The sequence below is a fragment of the Chenopodium quinoa genome, unplaced genomic scaffold (assembly GCF_001683475.1).
Source record: "Chenopodium quinoa cultivar QQ74 unplaced genomic scaffold, ASM168347v1, whole genome shotgun sequence".
NCBI lineage: Eukaryota > Viridiplantae > Streptophyta > Magnoliopsida > Caryophyllales > Amaranthaceae > Chenopodium > Chenopodium quinoa.
The window spans coordinates 640,831-655,994 of NW_018743575.1; the positions used below are offsets into that span (position 1 = coordinate 640,831).

Below are 15,164 nucleotides of genomic sequence, written 5' to 3' on the forward strand. Positions count from 1 at the left end.
ATTTGATCGTGCTTCTAACAACTGTTTATTTATTTATTTATTTTTATTCTATAACTACATTCCTCAATAATAATCATGATGATTTAGCATGTCAGATGGAATTCCAACAGCCGAGTTACATTGCTAAATTACTTCTCACCTTATAAGTGGTGTTGTGCATTGCCCTACTTAGAGTTTGTGTTATTGGACAATTCGACTTATAATTGTTCCATCCAATTTTACTCAAACTTTGTTTCATAATCCATATATTAAACATGTGGACCAAAAAGTTTTAATCTTAAAACAGATTTATTTCTATCAGTATATTATAATGATTCGTTACTTTTTGTTTTCTTTAGGTTATTTTCAAACTTAATGGATTGTAATAACAACTATTACGACAATCATATCAGTTTCAACTACAACAATGAGAGTTGCAATAGAGACCTAGTGACTCTATTAGATGGTACAAACCTCCCCAATACAAACGTAGGTGAGGATCACAACATCAAATTGGACAATATTTTACAAGATTTGTTCAAAGAAGTTGATACAAGTACGTGTAACTTGAGCGGAAAAAGTAGTACTGATAACGACGATTCTACTCCAATCAACATACATAAAAGCAAAAAAAGGAAGAGGAGAGGTCGAGAAGATAACAAAGAAGCTGTTCGAAGATACCGTGAAAAAGTTAAAGCGAAAGAAGCCTTACTAGAGGAAGAGATTCAAATGTTACAAGAATCAAATCAAGAGTTACTTAAGAGACTAGAAGGCGAAGGTGCATTGCAAGCAGAGATTACGTGGCTTAAGTGTTTGCTCGTCGATATAAGAGGGAGAATCGAAGGGGAGACTAGCTCTTTTCGGTATGGTGGACAACCCTACACAAGTTGTTATGATTATGATCAAAGGTTGACATACGACGGGTCTTATGGCATTGGTGGAAGTAATGAGAAATCAAATTAATTCGATGATATATATGGTCATGGTCTTAATGGTAGTGAATTGCATTGAAGAAGCTTAATTCAAATTTTAGTTTAGCATTTAAACCAAAAGACATTTCAAACTCTTGAGGTGAATTGAATGTACTAACTTTGAATTGTTGAATTGGAAATGCAAGGACCAAAAGTTATTTGTCATGTAATTTTAATTTGTTGTTAGTAATCCTACTTGGATTATTATAAAAATAGCAAAACAATATTGTTTATTGTTTGATTTTTTTTTTTTAATTTTTTATTTTATTTTAATTGAATCTTGTTCATTTTTAAAATCTTTGACTATATTTTTTTTTATTGAAATAATCAAGAGTAAGTCTTGTATGTGGCTAGCCACATGATGTGACCACATTGATTTATAAGAATAATCCTTATTAATATATATGAGTAACCCTATTTATTCATAAGAGTAACCTCATTTTGTCCATTAAAGTAACTCCAATTCATTACATGAGTAATATCAACTAATTTAGAAATAAGTAACCTCATTTGTTCATTTGAGTAACCCCTATTTTTTTGTTTTAGAATTTGAAAGAATGATTCCACTTATGTAAGAGATTAACCCTTTTTTTTCATTTAAGTAACCCACATAGGTCAAGGTAACCTCATTTATTTATCACCGTAACCCCCTATTACTTAATTAAATGCCTTACTATGAAGTGGCACACTGTGTGGCTAGCCACATATAAGAATTTGTGAATTGTCTTATATGTGTTTATGTGAAGTGGTCACACCAGGCCATGTGGCTAGCCACATATAAGAATTTGTGAATAGTCAATTTATTAATAAAAAGTCATACGACATTTACAAATGAAATCTAAAATTACCAAATATATAGAAACAAATCAAACAAAAGTTTTCTTCATTGAAGCCATGATCGTTTAATAGTTCTTGCACATTATTAGTACATCCCTCGCATACAGTACTAGAATATAAAACTTTTTCGGAGATATGGTCTAACAATTCTTTGTAGGCAAGAGGAGGAATTTCATCTGATTCTTTTGATCGTATTTGAAAACTTGACATCTTTGTAATCCTACACACACGATTCTTTACCAACGAATGAATTAAAGGGCAGAAGATAAATTTTTTTATAAACCCTATTCATAATAATTCCCTAAGAGGAACCAACAACTACACAACGACCAACAATGTAATTACCATATGGAGACCAGTACATGTACACTACTCGTGTAGATATTTAAAATCAACAATGAAAATTTAAAGCAAATCATGGAGAATGGGTCGGAAATATTCTAATTTCTTAAGAGATTAAACAATTTTAAGTTATAAACTACTTGTAAAAACAAAAACTCGGAATATATAAATACAGTATCATAATGATCAAAACCATATCATTTGGGATATTGCTAGATGTGTCTTAGAATTAATTTTCAAATTTTTTTTTTATAAAAAATATTACTCATATCAAACTGAACTTATTTTTGGCCAAAGTTATATGAATAGGAGACCATGTACGTACGAATGTTTATATATATATAAAAGGAGTAAAATAATTTATTCTACTTGCAGAGATTAATGACAATTATTATGTATACTGGTCTTACTACTTGTACAATGCATGGGTTTACAAATTTGGGGGAGCTCTACATTTTACATTGCATATTGCTTTATTCTTCTTTGGAAAAATAGCCTGAAATAATCTCACTTTTGGGACTTCCGTCCAAAATAATCCCACCTTTGTGTTATTTTTAAATAATCTGATTTTTATACTCAATCCGCTCAAAAAGATCCCGAGTGACTCGTAACTGGTTGAAGAGGTAATTTCTTTTATTAAGTTTAATTTACACGAGTCACAACTTGATTTGTCTAAAATTAAAAAAAAATTAACAAAAAAAAGTAAAATAGAATAAAAAAAAAAATCCACCACCACCTAAGTTTCAGCCACCACCATCCCCCACCACCACTCAAACCCAGACCCCTGAATCACCACCCGACCCAGACCCGAAACCACCGCACCAACCGGGATCCCACCCCAGACAACCCAACCCCAAAACCCCCTTTGAAAAATTGAAAACCGACCAAACAAAATGAGTTTATGAGATCGGCGCGACCTTAATCGAGATCGAAGGAGGACGGCCCGGTCGGATTGGGGGACAGGGAAGGTCGGCGTGGCTGAAAAAGGGAAATGGGACGAGAAAGGGGCTGAGATCGGGATGTGAAAAGAATTTTCAAGGGTTGGGGGGGGGGTGGTTTTAAGGTTGCTGGTGTTTTTGTTTTCGTGGGGGAGGGAGGGGATTAGTGGTTCAGGGGAGGGAGAGGGGGGTCAGTCACGTGCCGTAGCCGGCGCTGGGATTGGGGGCTTGCTGGCCGGAGCCGCGTGGCGGGGATGACGGTGGCTTGGGCGGTGGGTGGTTTTTTGAATATTAATTTTATTTTTAATTTTTTCTTTTAATAAAAAATTTAACTTTTTTAAAAAATTTATTTTATTTTATTTTTAATTTTTTTGACCAATCACAGGCCGCCACGTGTCTGGTAATTTGTTATAACAAGTTACATGACCGGTTGGGACCATTTTGAGCCGATTGATTATAAAGGCCGGATTATTTAAAAATAACCCAATGGTAGAATTATTTTTAGCGGACGCTCCAAAGGTGGGATTATTCCGGGCAATTTTTCCTTCTTCTTTTTTCCCTTTCTACCTAGTATTCAGAAAAAGTGTAGAAGCTAATAGTGTTACGGTTATGCAGCCAATGGCGGATCTAGCATTTTTGAGATGGTTAATCACCATTCATTATTAATCACTAGTGAAAAACAAATATTTTTTCCAGGTCTTGTTCATAATTAATTTCAATCCAAAAATTATACTACGTATAAAAAAAATATATTTCATCAAATTGATTTCAATCCAAAAAAAGGACTCAAAAATCCATAATACAGGATTTAAAATTTCAATTTTACAAGTCGAAAGTACTACAATAACATGTTACAAACAAATGGTACTATTAACTTTATGATTTTTTACTTAATTGATAAGCTTTGGGGGAAAATATTAATATTGGTTACACACATATAGGATATAAATAGAAGCAAAATTATAAAGAAAAAAAGAGTGAGATAACTTAAGAGACTGGCTACTAAATATAACCGGTCTCTTTAATTATAAAAGAAAGCAGCGCAAAACTCATGAAAATGCAATTCTAGCGCAAAGCGGTTGTTATTATTAAAAAAAAGCGCAGCGCAAAGCTCTTGAAAATGCAATAGCAGCATATAATAATCGGTTATTTTAAAAAAAAAAAAAAAAAAAAAAAAAACGCACCGCAAAGCTCTTGAAAATGCAATAGCAGCATATAATAACCGATCTCTTTGAATTTTTTTTAAGAAAGAAAAACTGAACAACAACTTTTTTTATTATTATTTTTTTTTACTAGTAAGTCACGTGCACCATTGTACACATGAATAGGTCCGCCCCTGTATATAGCCTCGAATCAGGTCCCAAGGTAAATAATATATAACTGAATTTTTAAATATTGGTCAAGTCTGGTGTAGTTTAAATTTTTCTGATCTGATCTAGACATCTAGTTAATTTAGTCAGATTGACCAATTTAACTAAATTTTGACCTTTTTGTACATCAATGTATAAGAAAAAAAAAGCACTATAAAGTGAGATTTTGTTAGATTCATCTCAACATGTATTTTTTGAAACATATAATTTTATAGCTTTACAAATACGAAATTAAAGATATATATCAATAAGCTTATATAACTAATACGATCTAGTCTTGCTTGTTTACAATACTCAGATTTGGTTTGACCTAGTCTAATTATAATAAGAATTATATTATACTATTAATATTACGGAGTAGTTTTATCTAGCAATAAAATATTAAATACTACATGCCATAAATAATAATGTACTCCCTCCGTATCTTTATTAAAGACCTATTTGAGTTTTTTCACGGAAATTAAGAAAGTTAGTGGAAGTACATAAGTGCATGTGGGGTTAGAGAGAGATAGAGAGAAAAAAAAAATGGTTGGGAATAATTGAAGAGAGAGAGATCAGAGAAAGTGTTGGAAACTGATGAAAAAGGTCATTATTAGTACAAAAAAGTGATGACAACTCATCAAAAAATGGAGATATTCTCAAATAGTACAAGCTTAAAATAGAAACAGGTCTTTAATTTTAATTTGCCAAAAAAGGAATACAGGTCTTTAATAAAAGGATGGAGGGAGTACATATTAATATTTTAATCAAAGAAGAATAATAGATGATAATAGGATTAACATCGCATTGCGCTTTTTGTGTGGCTGGTTGCATCGTCGTATGATCGTTGGTAAAAAAAATTGAGCAATCTAGATACATGAACAGTGTAACCCTTATTACACTGATAGACTAACCCCTTATTATACTTATTAAGTGATGAATCACATTTATATAGGATTTATAGGCACGTTTTTATGCTAGTTTTATTGTTGCTTTTTCGAGAGAGTGAAGGGTAGCTCAAGTTGTTAGGGTTCCCCTCCCGCTTCCAAGAGATAATATTGGGATCAATTCTCATCACCCGTCCTTGTGGCTCTCTAAACACCAAAAAAAATATAGTTGCTTTTTAGGTCTTTTGTTGCCTTTTAGGTAGAAAATGCATTTGTTTTATTCTCTATTATATTTCGTTTATGTTTTCTTAATGTTTCATGTAGTTTCTATAATTATTTGGACGCTTTCGGAGTGGTTTTAGACGAATGAAACAATGAAAGGATGAAAAGTAGATGAATCGAAGTCGTTGAATGAAGGATATGTGTTTGTGGAAGCCTAGATTGAGATTTATAAGCATATGGAATGAACGTAGCATCCTTAAGAATCGCTATGCACCTTTTGGGAATGAATTTGAATTAGAAACGAAACGATGGTTTTTTTACAAAGTAGCAAAACTGACATTTATTCACTCTTTTGATCATAACTTGAGTTCTACATATCGGATTAAAGTGATTCAAGTTGTGTTGGAACTAGATTTGAATAGGTTTCCAAAAGGTAGGTCACGTGGCTATATACAACTTATGAATTAGAAGTTATAAACCCGTGAAGTTGACGTTGTGCCTGTAGTGCGAGCTCGCGAGCTAGCTCGCATAGGCCGCAATCCCACCAGCAGTTTGCGATAGCTTACTTGACGAGGGAGCTATAACTCCAATTGACCCACGTTCAACAGCAGCAAGCAAGGGGCATCGCAGCACATCCTTTGCTTGGCCCTCGATTTCATCGAGCATCTTCGTGCCACGTCATCTTCTATCGTCCAATCGTTTGATAAGTTGTGTAATTTATATTTTCTTATTTCTTTTCTTTAATTATTTTTAGATTAGAATTTAAGGAATTATAAAGACTTAAGGAAATTTTATATTCTCCTCATGCTTTTTATTATTGTTTTACGTTCGTTTTAGTTTTCTCTCTAGCCATAGTTTCTCTTGGACAATTCCGTGATTCTTTCATGGTTTGCTCCTGAGTTTGTTACATTAATTCGTTAAGGTATTTTATTTCTCACTTTTATTATTCTTTCTTTGTTAGATTTAGTTTTAATTTTTTATTTTACTTGAATAGTTTATTTCTAGGGTTTGAGAATCCACATTTATACAATGAATTTTAATTAATGTTACTGATATTTTGATTATTCATATCTCTAATTGATAGTGTTATAATGTTAATCTTAAAACCTGGTCAATTGTTTGATTAATTATTGTTAGTAAGAGTTTGAATTGAAAGATCGTACTTTTAGAGGCTTGCCTACAATTAACAATTCTGATTATGTTAACGATCGTACTGCAAATGTTGAATTGAGAGTGTTAATACCCGACTGTAGGCTTAGCAATTGTTCTAGATACTTGATTAATTAATTGTTAATGGTATTTTGATAGATTTAGAACTATAATCATGGTGAACCATAACCCTAGAACTTTTTATTATTTTTATTCTTATTACAAATTAGACTACTTTTCTATTCCCGAATTTTGTTAAATAATTTAGTTTCTCCAATTCCTTAGAAGTTAGGTTCAATAGTCACCTCTCTGTGGATTCGACCCTACTTACCCTACTACATTGTTAATTGGTTTTGTTAGGAATTTATCTTTGACTGTTGTACGACAACCTATCATTAAGTACTATGAAATAACGTAACAAATTAGGTCCTACAAAACTGACAGAGTAACCCTTACAATACTAATTAATTAACCACTATAACCCTAGATGAATAACCCCATGTTGGCTAGCCACATATAAAAGTTAGTGTAGGACTAAATTTTTTTTTGAACTATCATCACATTATTTCAATTTTTTATTTATTCTATATTATATTACCATCAGCTTTGCACCACTTCTCATTTTAGAAAACCCCAACCTTATCCTCCCACTAGTTCAACTGTTCTCAACCCCTGCTCGCCGGCGCCCCTCTCTTAGCCATCGCCGGCGAGTCTTGAACTTCTTTAATTTGTTTTCTTTATTTTGCTTTATTTTCTAGGTTTTTTATGGTAAAGGAAACAAGGGAGTTTCCATAGCTGGTTTGTTCTTCAAGTTCATCGGTGGTTAATCTCGTTTTTGTTGTCGTCAAGTGGTTTAGCTTCTTCTCCAACGAAACAAGGAGCCAAGGCTATTCTTAACGCCGCCGTTGAAAGGAATTCCGTTTATTGTTTCCCGACGATTAAGGTGAAGTTAAGGTTAAGGTTTTATCGCTTAATCGAAGTTTTATTTAGGTGAGGCGGCTTTCTTGCGTTAGCCTTGACGGTTGATCAAAGTTTTTCGGGTGTATTTCTGCTAGTGAGGTAGTTTTTTTGTTTGCTTTTTCGCTCCCCTCAGTATTATTTTTCCTTGTTTTAGTTAGTTTAGCCTTAGTTCTCTTGGTTAGTTCTTTGTTTTGCCTTGTTCGAGTAATCTCTAAGTTTTATGTTGTATTTGTTTAGTTTATTTTCCTTAATAAGTCTGGTAATTAGGCTTCGAATAGTTGGAGTTCCTTTGTTTGAATTTGTTGTTGGCTGTCCATGATATGGATTTTCTATTGTCTCGGGCCGTATTGTTTTGCTCCTTGGTCTGTTCCTTGGTGGGTACAGGGGCTAAGAAAGGTAGTTTAATTTGGGGTATTGCTTTTAGGAATTGGCAGGTGCTTGTCCTTTGGTTTAATTCACAGCAGTTAATTCTATTTGTGGTTTTGAGGATGGGATGTTTTATCCTCTATAGGCTTAGAATTTTAGAAAAGCGTTTTAGCCTATTTAACTTTGCAGATTTGTAGTCTTTAGAATGCAGGTTGTTTATGGGTAGTGTTTTAGTAGTGGTTTGTAGAAGAACAAAGGATTGTGTCTTTTGGTCTTCGATTGAGTGTAGAAGGGTCGTGAGGTGTTAGGTTTTGCGGTGTACAACACCGATGGAAAAAAACCCGATAATCGAATCGCATGCATAATAATTACAACATAAACAAAAGCATGCAAATAGGCAAAACACAAACACATAAAGAGAAGAGAGAGAAAGAAACTCACCCTAGATGCGTGCTTTGCTCACTCAACGAGCTCAAACTTGGAAAGCTTCAAGCTTCGCAAGTGAGAAACCTCCGACGGCTCACACCCTCGCTCACCGAACCGGAACTGGCCCCTACCCCGTAGCTTAGACAAAGATAGACCAAAAATAACTTTGAGTTTACGAACTAAGGTTTCCTTGCTTTTGGAGATCACTTAGATTTCACCAATTCAATTGAAAATCCCAATACCCAATGACTGGTATTTATAGGAAATTGTTCCCAAGAATTCCCATCATCTTTCAATGTGGGATAGTTGGTAAAATGCCAAATGAAAGAATTAAATTAACTCTAAATTAAATTAAAATGGAAAAACAATCATCAAAAAACAAGTGGCACAAAAAGAGCAAGAGAGTAGGTGAGGACCACAAAGGGAAGGATCACCTTCCCTTGCTCCTCAAGCAAAACCCTTCTAACAAACCGGCCCACTATCATGCAGCCAGCAGGCAGGCTGCCTTGGCCACCAAGGCTACCGTGCTGGTGCTTGGTGCCTTGGCTGGCCTGCCTTGCTGTGCGATACGGGGATGTTGCTGCTCTTGTTGGGCAAGCCGCTCGGGCTAGCTAGCACTAGCAGTAGCTAATGAGGCCCAGCGCATTAGTGTGAGGCTAGCCTTGCTAGCACTGCTAGCACGCGAGCTCGGCCAACAAGCTCCAGCTAGCACCCGCATAGGCTGCTAGGCTTGAGGCTTTGCTAGAGTTCAGGTTAGCAACCCTATATAGCCTAGCCCTCATTTAGCTAGGCCAATGCAAGGCTAAGGCTATGTATTGACTTGTTGTTTGAGGTTATTTCTCGTCTCGTCGATTCCTAAATTCGACTCGACGTTCGACGCTCGGCTTCGACGTTCTAAGCTCGGAATCCAACGTCTTAGTTCGTAAAATCTTATCAACTCATTTAATCCTTCAGATTAATTCGTCGCTTTGGTTCGATTACACGATTGGGTATGACCCGAAGGATTAAGTCTAGAGCAATCTGTAATATTAATTATACATTAATATCACTGATCAGAAGCGGCCTCCAGCTAGACATTTCGATCACTTGACCTCACTTAATAATTAGCTTTCCAAATTAATTTCGAACTCTCTACCGGAATAATACACTTGTTTGAAGGACACCATTCCTTTCAATCTCACACTTGTCCTTTCAGACAAGTGTGCTGATTGTGTATAGCCTGTTTCCTATGTCACTTAATGCCTCTCCATGAATTATAAGGTAAGATTCTTCGTCATCCTTATTACGTCCTGAAGTGTTTCTCGATTTCCGAGTTTGACTGTGAATAAGCAGATGATTTCTAAAATCCATCTGAGCACGACCATGCATTTTCACAGTCTCGCTCTTCGAGAGGCCTTGTAAACAACAAAGACATGTTCCCTACTATTAATAGGGGGACATTCCCAGTCTTGCATTGTTAGCTTCCCTTACTAAGAGGCCCTAGCCACCTGAGTGTTGCCTTTATAATCCCCTTGTACGATAGAAGTTTGACAACATCAAAACGGACTAGTACTCAAACAAGAGAACTTACAATACTCATAGGGGTGAGGAAAGAGGTTCCGATAGCCATAATGAGTAATATACTTATAACGATTGTTAAACCTCTTAAAGGATTCTTATAGGTTGATTCAGTATAGTGCCAAACCAATACCTATTCAAATGATTTATGACATTCTTGTCCTTGTAGCATAAGAAACGGTGCTATAAATCATACTACACACTAATCTCACGTGGTCATTAGTCGTCCAACTTTCAAATGACCTTGATTAGGGATAATTTCAATATAATATTCAACGTTCACTTAATAGGTGTTTCTTTATCAAAGACATTGTCTTGATACCCTATTTTGAATATCCTCAAATCGAATAGAGTCATTATTTAATTATAAACCAAAATTAAATAGAAATGGAATAATAATTTACAGAAAAATTAAATTACTCCATAACTGAATGGTTCAACATAGTGTTTTACATTAAAGTCTCCAAAACTCAAATTAAAACACATAAATAGGGAAATCAAAGCCAATCTCCAATATGCCTGATTCCCATTGTCTCAATGTGCTTGTTGTGTTTCACTTGAGGTAAAGGTTTAGTGAGTGGATCGGCTACATCGTCGTCTGTTCCAATCTTGCAAATTCTTATTTTGAACCTCAGACTTCTATTCCCTTATCATGTGAAATCGCCTCATGACATATTTGACTTTTTGATGCTCCCTTGGCTCTCTGGCCTAAGAAATAGCCCCACTATTATCACAATAGAGGTCTATTGGTCCCTTTATATAGGGTATAACACCAAGTACAACAACAAACTTACGAATCCAAACTGCCTCCTTAGCTGCTTCTGAAGCTGCCAAGTATATATTCGGCTTCATTTGTAGAATCTGCAGTCGTGCTTTGCTTAACACTCTTCCAATTGAACGCTCCTCCATTAAGATAGAACACGTATCCTGATTGCGACTTGAAGTCGTCTCTATTAGTTTGGAAGATTGCGTTGGTATAACCTTCAACAACCAAATCCTTACTCCCACCATAGACAAGAAATTTATCCTTGTTCCTTTTCAGGTACTTTAGGATATTCTTGGCCGTAGTCCAATGCGCCTCTCCTAGATCTGATTGGTATGGGCTCATAGCGCTCAAGGCATACGATACATCCGGCCTTGTACATATCATGGCGTACATGATCGATCCAATAAGTGAAGCATATGGAATCTGACTCATTCTCTCTCGCTCATCAGGTGTCTTTGTACATTGTTTGTTGTTGAGAGTTATGCCATGAAACATGGGTAGGTGGCCTCTCTTGGCTTCCACCGTATTGAATCGTGCCAATACCTTATCAATATAAGTACTTTGGCTCAATCCAATCATCCTCTTAGATCTATCCCTATAGATCTTGATCCCCAATATGTATTGTGCCTCTCCCAAGTCCTTCATTGAAAAACATTTTCCAAGTCAAGTCTTTACAGACTCCAGCATTGGAATGCTGTTTCCAATGAGCAATATGTCATCGACATATAAGACGAGAAATGCGATGTCACTCCCACTGACCTTGAACACAAGATTCATCTGGATTCTTGATAAAACTAAACTTGCTAATGGCTTCATCGAATGGCAGATTCCAACTCCTGCTTGCCTGCTTTAATCCAAAAATGTACTTCTTAAGCTTGCATACCTTCCCAGCATTGTTTGGATCGACATAACCTTCCAGCTGTGTCATAAACACAGTTTCTTCTAAAGTCCCATTAAGAGAGGCGGTTTTGACATCCATTTGCCATATTTCATAATCATAATATGTGTCAATTGCTAGGATAATACGGACGGACTTAAGCATGGCAACTGGCGAAAAGGTTTCATCATAATCAACCCCGTGAATTTGCTTGTAACCTTTTGCCACCAGTCTAGCTTTGTATACATATACAACTCCATCTTTGTCGGTTTTGAACTTGAAAATCCATTTACAACCCATAGGTGTGTAACCTTCGGGCAAATCAACCAAGTCCTATACTTGATTTTCAAACATGGAGTCTATCTCGAATTTACTGGCTTCTTGCCATTTTGCAGAGTCAGGGCTTGTCATAGCTTGTTTGTATGTCAGTGGCTCATCTTCATCCATATCTAGGATGTCTTGATTCTCGGTTGAGACAACACCGAGGTATCTGTCTGGTTGAGATCTTGGCCTTTGCGACCTACGCAGGGTAATAGATTAAGCATTTGCATTGTCATTTTGACTTTGAACATTGTCGATTTTACTTTGACCATTTTCTGTTTGACCCTGACCATTTTCAACAGCTGCTTCCAAAGTACTTTGATTATCAGTTTTGTCAGGTTGACTTTGTTGCTCATCTTCTCGAACTTCATCAAGTTCGATTTTCCTCCCACTTGTCATTTTGGAAATATGCTCCTTTTCCAAAAAGACACCATCACGAGCAACAAATACTTTGTTCTTAGATTGGTTGTAAAGTAATAGTCCTTTATTTCTTTTAGATATCCCACAAAGAAACATTTGTTAGATTTTGGTGCAAGCTTGTCAGACATGAGTCTTTTGACATATGCTTCACAACCCCAAATCTTAAGAAAAGACAACCATGGAGGTTTCTTCATCCATAATTCATATGGAGTCTTTTCGGCAGCTTTTGACGGAGCGCGGTTCAGTGTTAGTGATACAGTTAGAAGTGCGTATCCCGAAAAAGAGATACAAAGAATACTAAGACCCATTGATCGAACCATGTCTAATAGAGTTCGATTTCTCCTCTCGAATACTCCATTCCATTATGGAGTTCCGGGAGGTGTCAATTATGAGAGAATACATAAGTAGACATGAAAACTTTCAATCTTATTAAGCGTTTTATCCACACATTTAAATTTGTCCCTTTTAGGCGAGAATAAAACGATTCCAAGACCCCAAAAATCAAAAAGTTATTAAGCATGTTTTGGCTTGTCTTAACACTTAATATTTTAAGGTAAGCAATCAAATTGCTACTAGCTCTAAGCTATTCTTGGTTTGATAAACGTCGCATCTAGTGCTTTCTTGACGTTTATCTCCATTGCCACGACATCTAAGGACTCCTTACTAATATCGTTGGGTTTAACCAAAACTAACACGTATACCTAGTATACCTTACATCCCTAGGAAAGTAGTAATACCTTACTTTGGCATAAGCCATTACTATTCTCATTAGTTCGGTAAGTGTCATTTTGGAATGATAAATTTTAACTTAATTTTATATGGTTGATTTAAGGGATCGGAACTAACTAATCATTCAACATTCAAAAACCTAAACATGCATCTAATATCGCAATTATATGTATAAGAAAATATATAAGGCATAAATAAAGATGCATTTGGCAACTAGCATGACCCCTTGATACTTGAATCTTCAAATCTTCAAGGGCCTTCATTGCATCTTCTTGGCTTCGTCTTTTTAGAAACGTCGTCTTCGAGACATCACCACCAATTATGCAACTACTAGAAAAGCTAAGACTAATCTAAATAATTTAAGTACAAAAATACTTAACGGCACGCAGTCCGTATTTAGATTTACAAAAATACAAAACAGAACGCAGTCCGTATTTACTATCCTAGTTGGGCCCCATTAATTGCCATTTTGTAAAACCTGCATTAGAATATCTATTCCATCACCCATTCACTTCTAAAGTGAATGGCCCATGCATTTCACAAAATAAATCAAGCAACAATGCAAAACCAGCGCAAACTAGTTACTAACTTAGGTGGTTAATCCGATTAATGCGCCTAATTAAAGTAATTATCCGATTATGTGAATTAACGCAATAATAATAGCTCAAAACGATTAATGAAGCTCCCACTACATTCCACATCCAACTTAATTAAAATTAATCTAACTAAAATTAATTAAGCCGGTTAACCAAAAAATTTTGCAAAATAATTTAGCAAGTGCTGGAAAAATCGAGGCTTAGCCTCGTTTTAATTAAAAAAAACACAAAATTGCAAGAACCGATAACAAGTGCCTAGCCTTGAGCAAAAAAGGCCTAGGGAATTGGCTAGGCACAAAGCATGGTGCGTAAGGTCGGCCGCACGCACGTGGCATGCGCACCAAGGCATCCTTGGCGCGCGCCACTGCTAGCTATAACAGCTGCCCAGCAGCTCCGAGCCTTGCAACATGGTACAAGTGCTTATTGCACCCAAGCCCTGCAACACTTTTAGGTGCTCCCGTGGGCATCCTAGCAGTGTCCATTTCTAGTTGTGTGGCACGTAGTCACCCGCCTAGCCTGCTAGCCCTCCTCGCATACACTCACGTCGTAGCCACAAGCATCTGCACGCTCGCACTCCCTCGGCAGCAATGTAGACACCTGATTGTGTTTCCCCAAAAACGAAACCCAGTGATGAGTACCTTTCACGTCTTTGATTATCGAGTTAGGTGAAGAGTTGAAGAATCTCACGAATTTCCTTTAGCCTTGACCATTTCTAGCCTTTCCCTAATGTTTTAAACCAAAAGTCATCTATTTCATGTCCTTAAACCCAAAATCATTCGTTTCGTGTCCTCTTTATAAAATCGTCCAAACCAGTCTATTTTGATCCATAATCATGGTCCAATTATTACTTAATTAGATGGGGATTGAAAAGATTTTTCCAAAGATATATTATAAGCCCAAATCTGAGTTATAACGAGGAAGTTATGGGCAAAATACTAAACCGAGCCCAAATCGAGCCTTATCTACGACCCAATGATCATGTGGAGGGTCCATTAACCTTAACCTCATTCCTAAATCCCTTAACCTTAACCTCATTCCTAAACCAATTAGGATTTATAACAAATTTCTAAAATCCTCTAGAAGGTAGTTTTCGATCCTAAATCCCTTAGGATTTATTATTAGCTTCTAAAATCCTCTAGAAGGTTCTAATTTAACCTGTGTTTGAAAAGATAAGACTTAAGAATTTTACACCGAATAAAACACTTGTTTTTTTTTTTTTTTTTAATGATTTTTACTTATGATAAAATTAGAATACATACGAAAATTCGATTAACCCAATTTAATTAGAAGTCGGATTCCATACGGATACAATCTTCCAAAAACCATTGCTGAGCGACAGTACCATTGCGTTGCGATAAGCCTGTCACGCCGCTATGGAACCTGTTTTATTCCGATTCGAATTCTGATTCTCTTCTAATCCTTCGATCCTTTTTTCTAATAAGTAGATTTTGTTTCACCGTGTTTTTAATCAT

The 15,164-nt window shown here is 35.9% G+C and overlaps 2 protein-coding genes across 2 annotated transcripts in view; both read left to right on the forward strand.

The window, feature by feature from the left end:
- Window positions 1-354: 354 nt before the first annotated feature.
- On the forward strand, window positions 355-942 carry LOC110682639 (basic leucine zipper 23-like). The gene has a single exon (XM_021858975.1). The coding sequence runs from the start codon at window positions 355-357 to the stop codon at window positions 940-942; it is 588 nt and encodes a 195-aa protein (XP_021714667.1).
- A 6,206-nt stretch (window positions 943-7,148) lies between these two features.
- Window positions 7,149-15,164, forward strand: part of LOC110682673 (basic leucine zipper 19-like) — a 36,572-nt gene continuing 28,556 nt past the window's right edge. Inside the window, exon 1 of the mRNA XM_021859006.1 lies at window positions 7,149-7,733. The gene's annotated coding sequence lies outside the window, so the exon portion shown is untranslated. The remainder of the gene's footprint in view (window positions 7,734-15,164) is intronic.